The sequence below is a fragment of the Trichosurus vulpecula genome, chromosome 1, assembly GCF_011100635.1.
Source record: "Trichosurus vulpecula isolate mTriVul1 chromosome 1, mTriVul1.pri, whole genome shotgun sequence".
NCBI lineage: Eukaryota > Metazoa > Chordata > Mammalia > Diprotodontia > Phalangeridae > Trichosurus > Trichosurus vulpecula.
The window spans coordinates 494,226,053-494,239,364 of record NC_050573.1 but is presented as its reverse complement, the minus strand read 5'-3'; the positions used below and the strand labels follow the sequence as shown (position 1 = coordinate 494,239,364).

Here is a 13,312-nt window from a genome sequence, read left to right as displayed (position 1 = left end):
AAAAAATAAAAAATCACTGAATTTGGCTTAGTTTGGGTTAATATTATTTTAAACTTATATTTGAACATAAAGTATATACAATACTCTGAAAATTCCCAATGCTTTAAACAAAGTAATAAATCAAAATGATAGGTTTGGGTTAGTTGATCCGTAAGATATTACCCAGCTCTAACATTTATTGATTTTGAGAATCTAAGTCACATCATGAGAACTCGAAGCTGCCTAGTTCCTCAAATTCACATATCCCCTCATTTTATAGCTCTGCCTCCTTCTGAGGCATAATGGAAATCAGTGGAATCAGTGTGGCGTAATGGAAAAATTATTGAACTTGAAGTCAGGAAGATATGGATTTAAATCCTACCTCTGATGTTTATTGCCCTGACAAGTCATTTGCCTCTCTGTGCCTTGGCTTTCTTATCTGTTAAAATGGGGCTGACAATTTCTATAGGACTTTCCTCCCAGGGTTATTATGAGGCTCAAGTGAGACAATTTAGCTAAAGAAAAAAAAAGACAATATATCTATTTGCTTTGCAAATTTTAAATAGCTATATGAATGTTAGTTATTGTTGTCACTACTTGAGATTGATGCAAAACAAAAAAATAAGTCTAGCCATATCTTCTCTCTACATGTGTATCCCTTGCTTAATGTTTGCTTCAAAGGAGGTAAATATGTTCCCCATTAGAGAGATGATAGGTTTAGAGTATAGAATGATATACACACACACACACACACACACACACACACACACATACACACACAGACATGTATTTTTGAGGGAATTCATTTTGCATATTTGTTATAGGAAATTTGTTTTTCTTTTTGCTTTTTCAAAAGGGTAAGAGGTGTGGAGAGAAAATAGATTTTGTTAATTATTTTTTCTAAATATAGAGGTGGGGGTGCTACAAATGTGAAATGTTGCAAGTATTTTCGGATGAGATCACAGTATTATTAGTTTTACTAAACTATTTTTTTGCAAGAGACTTCTCACGAGGGAGTAATTTGTAAATATTTGTAATGTAATAACAAAACATACTGATAAAACTTCAAAAACAAAACAAAAAAGGAGGTAAACTAAGCTTTTAATTCTTTCTAAACACCAAGAGACTACAGTTAAGAATAATAAATGATCATCATTTTAACAAAAAGGTTATTTAAAGTAAAAGAAAGTGACAGCGTCACCAGAAACTACCAAAGGCATTAAATAGTGCAGAAGAGATATCACAAGGAAAATTGAAATCTACATTTTTGTGTGTGACTGATATACACAGAAGGCAAGATTTGTTGATCTTAAGAAACTGAAGGCAAGATTTGTAGCTCATAAGAAATAAGGTGGCTAAATGAATGTGCATGACCCTGAAGAACAGTAATACAACTTTAACAAGCATTCATTTAAAGATCTGTCATTTTCCTGGTACTCAAAGAAAGCAGTAGACATATAAAAGCAAAACAGGCATTCCTCAAAGGAAATTACATTCTACTGGTTTAGCATTTTATGCTTAACATCTAGAATGGCTGAAGCTTTTAAAAATTTTTTTGCAGGCTAAATGAATTTGCTTAATTGTTTACTGCTTTGTTTTAGAAGGCAGGAACTAGGTCATTACACTCTGCATTATCCTGTTGTATCTGTTAAAACCATCAGGAAGGGTAGGCAATTGATTTGTAGAATGGGAAGGGAGCAGCAGCTATTACCACTAACATTGATAAAGGAACCCATCTCTCTGAGGCTTCCCATCACCACCGTATAAAAGCTGAGCTAGCTTTTAAACTAGCTATTTCTAAACTGAGCTATTTCTAAACCAGCCCCATACTGTAGAGCTGGCTGCTCTGTCAAAGAAAGAGGAGGAGATTCAGGGGAGACCTTTGCAGTGCAAAACAAGGTTGCCAAGGGAGTTTTGGTTCCAGAGTTAGCTTTTCCTGTGTGTCTGTGTTCCTTTGTCTTCTGTGCATCCCTGGGAAGACTACTGGGGATTGGGTTAGACACAAGCTGTTGGAGGTCTTTACACACTGATTACATCAATAGAAGAAGACAATGATGATCCTGTGTCATAAGATCAGAAACAGATGCGTCACTGAAAACCCTTTCTGATAAATGTTAAAAGGATAAGAAAAGCTGGTTTTCAAAAGAAGAAATCCAAGCTATCAACAATTATATGGGAAAAAATGTTCCAAGTCAAATAAATACAAATTAAAGCAATTCTGAGGTCCCACCTCAAAACTGCCAGAGAGGGCAAGTTGACAAAAAATGAAAATGACAAATGTTGGAGGACTTGTGGGAAAACAAGGCATACTAATGCACTGATGATGGAAGTTTGAATTGGTCCATTTAGCCGGAAAGCAATCTGGAACTATGTCCAAAAAGTCACTAAACTGTGCATACCCTCTGACCCAACAACACCAATACTATGTCTATGTCCCAAAGAGACCAAGGAAAGAGGAAAAGGAACCTTAAGTAAAATGTAGATAGAAACATAGATACATAGATTTATAGCTGCTCTTTTTTGTAGTAGCAAAAAACTAGTAACTAAGAGGATATCTATGTATTGGGGAATGGGTAAAAAAATTATGGCACATGAATGTAACAGAATAATTTTGTGAAAAGAAAGAATGGACACTTTCAGAGAACATGGGAAGACATATAAACTAATATAATAAGTATAATCAGAATGATTTATACAATAACAACATGACTAGGAAAAATAACTTTGGAAGAATCAAGAACTGGTTAATGCAATAACAAACAATTCCAGAGAACTAACGAAGCATGCTGCATACCTCCTGTCAAAGAGATCGGGCACTCAGAGTGGAGAATGAGACATACGTTTTTGGACAGGGCCAATATAAGGCTCTGAATGTATATCTGTTGGGAGGATTTTCTTTTTTCTTTCTTTTTTTTTTGTGTGTATTCATTTGGAGTGTGGAGAAGTAGGATGGAGGAAAAAAATGCTTGAAAAAATAATTAAAAAAAACTAAAACAAAACAAAAAAGCCTTTTCTGAGACCTTCCTTACTCTTTTAGGTGTGTTTGTGAGAGGGGTCACAGGAACCTATCACTCAGAGGTTGTGGTATTTTGATAGTGCCTTGTATATGGGATCACTACATAACGGGTGTTCAGTTATAAAATTTTTTTAAGGACTTTTAAGGATTTCCCCAGTCTTATCACCTTTTGACCTCAAAGTCTAGCAAATCATTGTGTATACTAAGAGATAAATGAATGAACACAAGTTCTCTTACTGTCTCTGTGGACTTCGGTTTTGCGAAAATTCTGAATCACTATCTTTTGAGGATGGAGAAACCTTGTAGGTATAAAATACATCTTCTGTTTCTGTAAGGTATGTTGTTTCACTTGCAAGGTTATCCGCAGATGAATGCCGTGGTTTTCTAATTTCATGGCGTAACCTAGGACTTCGCCTAAAGGAAAAGCGGTGAGTTAGTTAAATCAAATTCAATTTTAAGGTTTATTGAATATAAATAATGCTATTTTATAAGCTAACTTATTAGGATTAGAGGCTCACCATGCCATTAGGTAGAAACACCATTACATTAGGCAAAACAATGATATATGGAGCAGCTGATTCCACAAGAATAATGTTAAGGAGGAAAGAAAAGCAGGAAGAGGAAGAGAAGTGGAGACATAGGAGGGGCAAAGAAAGGAGAAAACAGAGGAAGAAAGAAAGGGAGAAGAAAAGAGAGAAGTCAGAGTGACAGAGCTGGAAGGAACCCTAGACATGCTCATTTTATATATAAGGATACTGAGGCCCAAAGTGTCACAGTATTAAGTGGCAGAATTGAAATTTGAACCCAGATATTCTGACTCCACATTACATTCAGTGATCTTTCCACAATATCAAATTGTAGAAAGAGACAAATAGAGGAGAAGGAAGAGGAAGAGAAGGATTAAGAAGAAGATAAAAAAAATGGTAACAGAGGGGAAGAGGAAGAAGAAAGGAAGGGGCAGAGAAGGGATGGAGAGGAAAGATGGGTGAAAATGATATCCTTGTGACCTTTTGAGGGATGTTTCTATATCTTTGGGATGATGTATTTATTGCCTTTTGGTGTGACATGAGAGTTAATGGTTAAGCAGATAGACTATGCTGGAATGTCAAAGTTCTGACATCAATCAGAAAGTTTCCTGAATAGCTTGAAATGAGCCTGAGATAGCAACCTTGACTAATAAGCTTCATCTAGAATATATCCAGCTAGGCCAATTCAAAATTAGGATGGATAGCCTGGGGGGGAAAAAGTCCATTACCTTAGATGACATTTTTTTTCCCTTAGGGCTTGGGAAAATGCTAACTAGGTATGATACTTTGAGAAGCCTGCCAGCTACACCCAGATGGTGTTGAAAATAACATTTTAGATGCATTGTTGATTACCTGACAGCACTGTATCATGCTCCAGGAGGAAGGATATCACATTATTATGTTTATTGATGGACTAAGTTCCAAACAACCCATGGAATAGAAAACCAAAGAAGCATATTATAATTATGTCTGTTTTTATCACAAATATGCAAATGGTTCTGAGATCTCGTCAATGTGTATGTACATTCCCTTCAGGGAAGCAAATCAAAGACCATCTATGCTTGCCCGTGGTTTGCAAGTTTTATCTATGACCTCCCAATAGTTCGCTTTAGGGGATCCATCCAAAGGCTGGAAGCTTTCTTTTATTTCTCCTGACAACACATAGATAAGAGGGGAGCACAGAGGCTATCTGCTGGCTATCTTTATTCTCGCCACATAACCAGAACATATTCTTTATTAATCATCTATTTTTTAAATGTCATTCTTTATTCTAATTCTTCTTTGTAACTCTTTGTTATATGTTGCACTAGAAGCACCATGTGCCTCTGTTGACTTCTTGGTGAAATCAATTTTAATATCCTTGATGCATGCATAGAATATTTTCAGAAAAATTTTATATAGGTAGTAAAGTAGGCATACAGATTGGTAATAGCTGATGTGGTCTTGGTTGCTTCTTTTTGGTATTAATAAGTTCCAAAAAAAAGTAAAGGGCTTAGAACCTAACACCATGGTAGAAGAAATAGTTGGTGAGGCTAAGAGGAAAAAGGAGAAGAAATCCCTGAGAAACTTCAACAAAACAGTAGAGTTTTAGTTCTTAGAGACTGGTGAATTTCAGCTTGTGAAATCCTGTCTCTTGCTATGGTCCCATCCTGTTTAGGATTAAAAGGAATATTATACTTACACAAGTATAAGTATTAAATAATTTTCTATATGTATAACACAAAGAAAAAATTCCAATAAAATCTCTAGGAACAAATAAAGTCCAAGTTTTTTTTTCTATGCCTTTGAGATTTTCCCCTCCTTCAGAAATTTTATGAATCAATCCCTTTAGGCCCTCAAAACCCACTTCCAGCATGGATCTCCTCTATGTACACTTGGTATAATCTAGCTGCTTTTCCATCTTTTGTCTCTGAAGTGCCATTCATATCTCTTCCGTTAGCCCACCTGGGATTGATATGTTAGAGGCCAAATTTGGTGGCTCTCTTGCTTTTAAGGTTGCTAAAAAAAAGTTCGTTATTAAGATCTTTGCAGATCTTTCCCAGATTTCTTTATACTGATATCCTTGGGATTATTTTACTCAGTTGGGTCTCTTGCCAAGCTCTTTAAAAACTGGTTCTACTTTCTACTACTTCTCTCTGTTTCATGAGGCAATACCATTCACAGTCTTCCCATCATCCTTCTCCAGAAAATCTTATAAACAAGTTTATAATCTAAACCAGTGTTAGACTTGGTTACCATCTCTCTCCGGAATATAAAGTCAAACATTTACTGATTAAAGCATTTTGAGGTATCTTTTGGTGTCTTTGTAACGGCAACTGATTTATATCAGTTAAATTTTTTTTATGAAATTATTGTAGACTGTATGTTCTTCCTTCCACCCACATCCTATTTTTCATCATCAGTAACTTGATTAAATAGGTCAGAATGGTATAATGTTAATAAAATGCTCTATCTTTTTCTCATTTGTATTCTTTCTTTAAGCTCTATACTAATTTTGATCTTTGCTCTAATAAGGAGATGGCTTGACTATAAACAGATAGCTTATTCAGTAATGACTACCACATAAGTAATAGTCACTTCCTGTCTGTTAAAATATAATCAACTTCATTTTTGTGATGTTATTTGGTGCTTGTCATATCCCGTGCCCACCTAGTCTTTTCTCATAGAAAGTGTTCATGATAAACAAAGCATACAGTCTCTAAGTCTTTAGGATCTCTCATTCCTTTCTCCTGATCCAGATTTTCCAAGATTTCTTGCCATCTTTACTTATTTTCATTTTCCTTTAAAATCACTGAGCATCAAAGAAAAGTTGATGTAATTTGGAGGGTCTTACTAATTTCTTCATTCACCTTCTCTACCTCTCCATCCTCTGTGGTAGATGCTGGCCTATGATCTGCTGTTATTTTCATGGTGATCCTTTTGGAAACACTTTATAGTGCTGCAAAATGAGCTGACCAAACATCCCATGATATAATAGTTCCTATTCCTTTTAGGTGGATGATTAAAATGCTACTCTGACAATTCCAGTGGCTCTTCAAGGAGAACCTGTGGACCTTCTTTCTATACAGCTGCAACTTCCCTCTTCTGGTTTGCTTTATAGCAAGACGGTCAAGATTAACACTCATTAAGATCCTCCAGTAAAATGTCTGCTCATGGGCCACTGGACAATGATCTACTATCTAGAGGACAAATAGCTAAAGTTAGAGATGGGTCTAAAAAGAATAATTTTCAACATGCTGTGCTCCCTTCTCTGCCATGACCACAGAAGTGGAAGGTGAATACACAGGACTAAGACCATTTGGTATTTTTCTTTCTTTTATGGACTGCCACGGCCAAATAACTCATCACCAAATAGCCTATTGGCCTCTGTAATTAATCTGGTCTTTAGAAAAGTAGAATCAGTCTGTTTGCAGGGTCATACTTAAAAACTGTTCTGGCATAGTAAGCCAGCTAGAGCTTGTGGTCTGCTAACATAGCCTTCCAGACCTTGATATATCACCTCTAAGCCAGAATGAGCTATCAGAATCACACTTTCTGGAAAAATGTCTGCACACTTAATAAAAAGCTTAAATAGAGAGGCAGTGTGGAATGGTGGCCAGAGTCTAGTAGACATGGCCCAAGCCTTCTTCTCTCACATATAGCAGCTGTGAGAACAAAGACAAATTATTTAATTTCTTAGTGCGATGAAGCAACTCTCAGACTAGAAAACACATGGCCTATGTGCATTGGTGGAGAAAGTGTCCATACTAGAAGTACCCTCCACTGATGAAACCAAAAAGCTTTATTGAGGTTACTCAATGGCATTCTTATGAGTAGAGTGCATGAACTATATACTTCATGGCTTTTGCAAAGCCTACTTTGGTTGCTTAGAGCCATTTAAAATTCTTGGCTCTGTTCTGAATAGCTGATTTGCCCTGTACATGACCTCTAGATGAGAATTATTACTGCACTTACTAATTTTACCACTTCTAAGCTGCAAGGCGTAAACTTCCAACTAGTTATTAGATATCTGGCTTTGGTGAACAAGTCTGCTTTATTCCATCACTTCATGGCTTCCTAGACTGTCAATCACAACTCCTCTAAAGGAGGATTATTAAGATTATTTCTTGGCTGAAATAATCCTTTTCAGTTTAGCTTTATACCAAACTTTATACTCCTCTCTCCCTGAATTTCCACCCACCCTGTCAACCCTCCACCTAACCACCACTATGTATTATTTTGGTCATCTTTGTTTTTTTTTTGTTGTTGTTTTAATCTTTTATTTTAGTTCCTCCAAAAATTTTAATTACAGAATGCAATCATCTCAGAAGAACTAAAATTATGAACAACCTGAAGGGTGATGGAAAGGTTTTGGTGGGTATAAGCAGGCTTGTAGCATGTTACCCATGATGACTTACGTGCAAGAAGTAAAGGAAAAGATATGAATGATGGGAAAAGGAGGTGGGCTGGTCATATAGCAAAAACAATGAATGGCCTGAGTGACACATTGGTACCCTTAGGGTATTATTACTCACAGTTATATAGCGCTTTAAGGTTTTCTCACAACAACCCTGTGTAGTAGGGAAAACAAAAACAGAAGAAGAGGAAGGCCTCTAGTAACTGGAGATCTCTTCTACTGATGATTTATGGGAAAATGTGGATGAGAAGTACACAAGATGAGAAGGCACAAAGGTACTGTAGTCTATATATTTCAGGTATAGATGGATCATGGGTGACAATTTCTTTTTTACAACAGGATAATATTTTTCATTTCATTTTACTCTTTTACAATGCCCCACCCTTCTGCTGTTCAGCAACATTTAGGCTTGAGGTCTATAGAAAATTATCTACAAAAGTTCACAGATACTTTTCCTGGGCTCTAAAGGACAGCTCCAAGCTCATCATTCTAGGAATATTCAGATATCTCCCTAAATCCATGGCCACCACTGAAAGACATATATTTTACATGAGTATTATGTAGCTAGTTATTTTAAATATTTAAGACACAACTACTTTATGCGTTAACTGAAAAGAAAACAAAATCTGATTGCTAGGTGTATTAAAGTTTAGTCCTTTTCTTTAGATGAGCTTGCATTGTGAGGAGATGAATGTTCACTTACGGATGGTGAAGTGAGAGAAATGACTTACCAGTTGGGAGTGATTGGAGGAGATCGAGAAGGAAGACTTTTGGTTTCTAAATGCTCTATTGATAAAGATCTCCTCTTGGTTGGGTTCCATACCATCCCACCTATCACCTTCCTGCAGTACTGGTTGTTTAAAGACCTAAAAAACAGATGTATTTTGATTTTTATATGAAGACATAAAACGTAAATTAGAAGTATCTATGAAAGAACATATGCTATCAATGGAAGGTTATCTTTTCGCTGCCACTTAAAAAGGGCAGATTTTCTCACAAAAACTACATCTCCAGGTCCTGATTTTTCTATATGCTATTTCTCCAGCAATTCCACACAAGTGATTCAAATTTTTCAACCAGGCTTTATTATAGTATAAAGGAATGCGATATTTATTATGATCGAACAGTTAAAGATCCTAAGTTCAGTCTTAGCTTTAGTCTGGATAGAGCTTTAGCCTCAAGGGAAAGGTAGGTATCCAATAGTGTTTTCATGAATTCTTTATTTTCATTTGCCTTTTTTAAAGTCCTGATAAAATTATAGTTCTCTGTACTAGCTAAGTCCGAGTTTACACTTTAGGGTCAAGCTAAGTTACCATTGTTAAATTACTGGTCTCTTTCTGTGTAAAACCCTAGTTTATCTTTTTGGTGTTTCTGGTTCTACTCTTTCCCCCTTCCTTCCCAATTCCCTATCTAGCCACTTTCTTCAACAACTGGCCACAATTCCAAAACATTCTGACCCGAAAAAAAATCCCCACAAAAGATGTATTCTCTGTCCAATCCTTGCTCTTTCTTGAGACCTGCTCAAGATATTGTTCAAATAATTCCTTGTACTTCATTAGCATTTCCTGTTTCTTCTCCATAGGTCTCCCTGGCCTCCATCAGCAATTCTAAGAGGCCTAATAGGCTCTGGCTCCACCACTTTGAATCAGTATGTACTCAATTCTCTCTACTTTGTTCTTTCTCTTCACTTCTAAAAACGATTTCTAAAAACCTGCTGCCTTTTTTTGACTTTCCCAAGTGGTCTCATTAGTTCACTTTATACTGTTTCTCCCTCTCAAACCAGCTCTGTGTCTGGTCTTGTCATTACAGTGTGCCCTATAAGGGGCATTCAGTCTCAGGTAAGGAGAGGGAGGGAGGAAAAGTGAGAGGGAGAGGAAGAGGAAGAGGGAGAGAGAGTTGTAAAGCAAATGTATCTAACACACCAGAACCAGATTAAAATATAATTGGGAAATATTTAACAAAATAAATAAAAATACAATAAAGCATAGAAAAAACATTTATAACATAATCATGGATAACATATGTTAAAAGTAAGTCAATATGTAGTCTGCAGGGATCCTTATGCATGGTTTAGTGGCCCCTGTTTCTGTTTGAATTTGACAGTATTGGAAAGACAAAAGGTATCCATGGTTTTCCAAGATCATTGAGCTCATTGTTTCTTATAGCATAAGAGCAGTCCATCACAATCATATACCACAACTTGTTCAGCCATTCCCAAATTGATGGGCATCCCCATAATTTCCAGTTCTTTGCTACCACAGAGAGCTCCTACAAACATTTTAGAACATATGTTCTTTTCCTTTTTCCCTAATGATCTTTAGAAATAGACCTAGTAGTGGTATTCCTGGATCAAAGTGTATAGATAGTTTAATAACTTTGGCTGGATCAATTCACAATTCCAGGGTGGGGGAAGAGGGAAAGGAGGAAAAAAAGAAATTTTTATGATAATTTTGTTGTATATTTGAAAAGAATAGCAAGTTATACATAGCAGATTTGCAGTTTCATATATAATCATCTTTTTATTGTACTATATTGTGCAATATTGTACTATATTTACAACAGGTCATAGGCTATATGTACATCAATATTAAGTAAAAATACTGTATAAAAAAAGAACTTTTTCTGTGTTGTCTGCTAGCCTTCCTGTGTTGTCTGTGGCTTCCACAAAACTTCCCCAAAATTCCTATTAAAGTGAGGGAGAAAGTCTCAATGTGGAAGGGATAACGGTATAACTATTAGCTAAAAAAAAAAAAATCACCTGGCAGGATTAAGTGATTAACACTAGGGAAAGGAACAAGCATTTATTAAGTACACCTGCTATGTGCCAAGCACTGTGCTAAGTCCTTTGTAACTATTCCAGACGGTATATAACTCTTGAAGACTGGGTAAATCACTAAAACATCACTCCTCTCCAACCTAGACTCTGGATCTCTTCTACCACCCCCATGTTCTTCATCCTGAAGCCTCATTTCAGCCCTGGAATGTGTCTGTCTCTCTGTCTCTCTCTCTGTCTCTCTCTCTCCCCCAGCCCCATCTCCCTCCATTGGATAGCTACTCCCCAAAATCTCCATTTAAGGAGAACCCCCAGATCAGCTTTGTCTCATTCCTCCCCAGGCTGTACTCAGAACGTCCTCTGCCATGGCTCCTTCTCTCCCACTGGGCAGCTGGGTACTTCTTCCTCCATCCTCCCTGCCTGCCCTTCCTTCTTATGTGTAGTCTTCTCCCATTAGAATTTAAGCTCCTTGAGGGCAGAGGCTGTCTTTATTCCTACCTTTGAGCTTAGCACAATACTTAGCACAGAATTAGTACTTCTGCAGTTCAGTTGTTTCACTCCTGTCCGATTTTTCATGATCCCATATGGAGTTTTCATGGCAAAAGATACTGGAGTAGTTTGCCATTTCCTTCTCCAGATCATTTTTTTTAAAGATGAGGAACTGAGGCAAACAGGGTTAAGTGACTTGCCCAGGGTCACACAGCTAGTAAGTTTCTGAGGCTGTACTGGAACTCAGGAAGATGAGCCCTCATGATTTCAGGCTCAGCACTCTATCCATTGTGTGCCACCCAGCTAGTACTTAAAAAAGGTTAATTAATATTACTACCTCAAACAGTACAATAGAAAACACCAGCTTTCTGGCTGGTCTCAAGCAGTGAGAACAATGCAGGAGGATATCGATGAAAGTGGTTCATTTTTATGATGCTTGTATCCAGCAGATACAGGTGAATTCAGTGTCCCTTGTTTCAAGCACTAAGAAGTAGAATGACGGGATTTCAGTCAAGGCTTCGTGAGCCATGAGGCCTAGCTCAAAAATCAGTCAGTCAATAAATATTTGTCAATTGCTTACCATATGCCAGGGACTGTGCTAGGGGCTCAAGTCACTGGAATAATCTGAGCCTCAGTTTCTTCATCTGTAAGATGAGGTTAATAACAAACCACCTACTTCACAAAGTATAAAAAAATGCTTTGTGAATTATAAAATGTCATATAATGATAAGAGCTAGTTTTTGTATAGCACTTTAAGGTTTGTGAAGCACTTTTACAAATATTCCCTCATTTTGTCCTTACAACAACTTTGGGAGGTAAGTATTATTATTATTATTATTAATAATTACTATCCCCACTTTATAGATGAGAATACTGAGGTAGACAGAGGTTAAGTGACTTGTCCAGAATTACTGAACTACTAAATATCTGAGGCCACATTTGAACTCAGGATTCCTTGACTTCACGCCCAGCACTCTATTCACGGCACCCCCGAGCCAACTCTAAATAGTTACGGTCTGCACAATGCTATACGTATGTTATCTCATTCAGTTCTTACAATTACCCTGTGAGATAGGTACTTTTATGAATGTTACTATTAACAAAGCGAAAGCGGGGCAGGTGAACTGTCCTCACATACTGTTAACGCTACACCTCCCATAAAATAAAACCTTTGGTGACTTGAAAATTTCATCATCTTGGTACTTTTCTACATGCCACACGTTTCCCTATAACCGATAAGCTTACAAGTAAAAGACTGGACAAAGACATCTTTGGTTCTACCATCATTTTTTACTTTCCATTAAGGATGATTTCTAAATGAGAGGTGAACCTTAGGATAGAGAAGTTATTATATTGCTAGGAAATTGTAGTGCTCAGTCTGAGGAAGTAAGGTTAGCATATGCTGGTACTTACTTATCACCATCTCCAGATGGGCCTACCTGGGTACCCCACTGACTCCACTGATAATCACAGAATATAAATTCAGAATATAGAAATTAGAATATAAAATGCTACTACAAAAGACACTTAATTAGAAAAGTGATCATCAACACAACCACTATGCAGGAATTTCAGTCTCATGATAACACTAAAGATAGGCTTTTTAAATATTATTTGGTTATGGAATTTGTTAAGAAAAGTTATAGAAAATTAGAACCTGATGTCACGTATGCAGAAATTTCTTCTGACAATGATTTTGCAGGCATTAAAGTGACGCACTTCTCCAAATATCTTAGCATAAACTCTTTGATGTTTTGATGTCCACACTTTTACAACTTTAGCAAAAAAAAGTTTCATGTGAACAAGCTGAAGCTCATACAAGAGGTAGCAATCATCCTGGAAGGAGAGCTAGAAGTGACTGTCAGGAGGTCTCAGTTATATTAGTGTTACTTCTGCCACTGACTGATTAGGTGACCTTGGACAAATCAATCACGTCACTTCCATCTGCAAAGAAAAGGGAGTTGGGGCATCATGTTTCCTAAGGATGCTTAGCTGAAACTGTTCTATGATTAAAGAGGTGGATATGAAACATTGAGTAAGTGATGCAGAAATAATGCTGAGAAGGCAAATGGCACAAAACAAATATAAACAAGATTTTCTGGAGGAAAAGAAAACTGCTTGGGAAAAGGATA

The 13,312-nt window shown here is 36.8% G+C and overlaps 1 protein-coding gene across 2 annotated transcripts in view; it reads right to left on the bottom strand.

The window, feature by feature from the left end:
* PTPN3 (protein tyrosine phosphatase non-receptor type 3) overlaps positions 1-13,312 on the bottom strand; it is a 256,929-nt gene that overhangs the window by 65,710 nt on the left and 177,907 nt on the right. For both annotated transcript variants that reach the window (XM_036738284.1, XM_036738276.1), the window contains exons 13-14: positions 8,650-8,784; positions 3,233-3,409 (exon numbers count right to left, since the gene is read on the bottom strand). In XM_036738284.1, the coding sequence (XP_036594179.1) occupies positions 3,233-3,409; positions 8,650-8,784 (312 nt within the window). The remainder of the gene's footprint in view (positions 1-3,232; positions 3,410-8,649; positions 8,785-13,312) is intronic.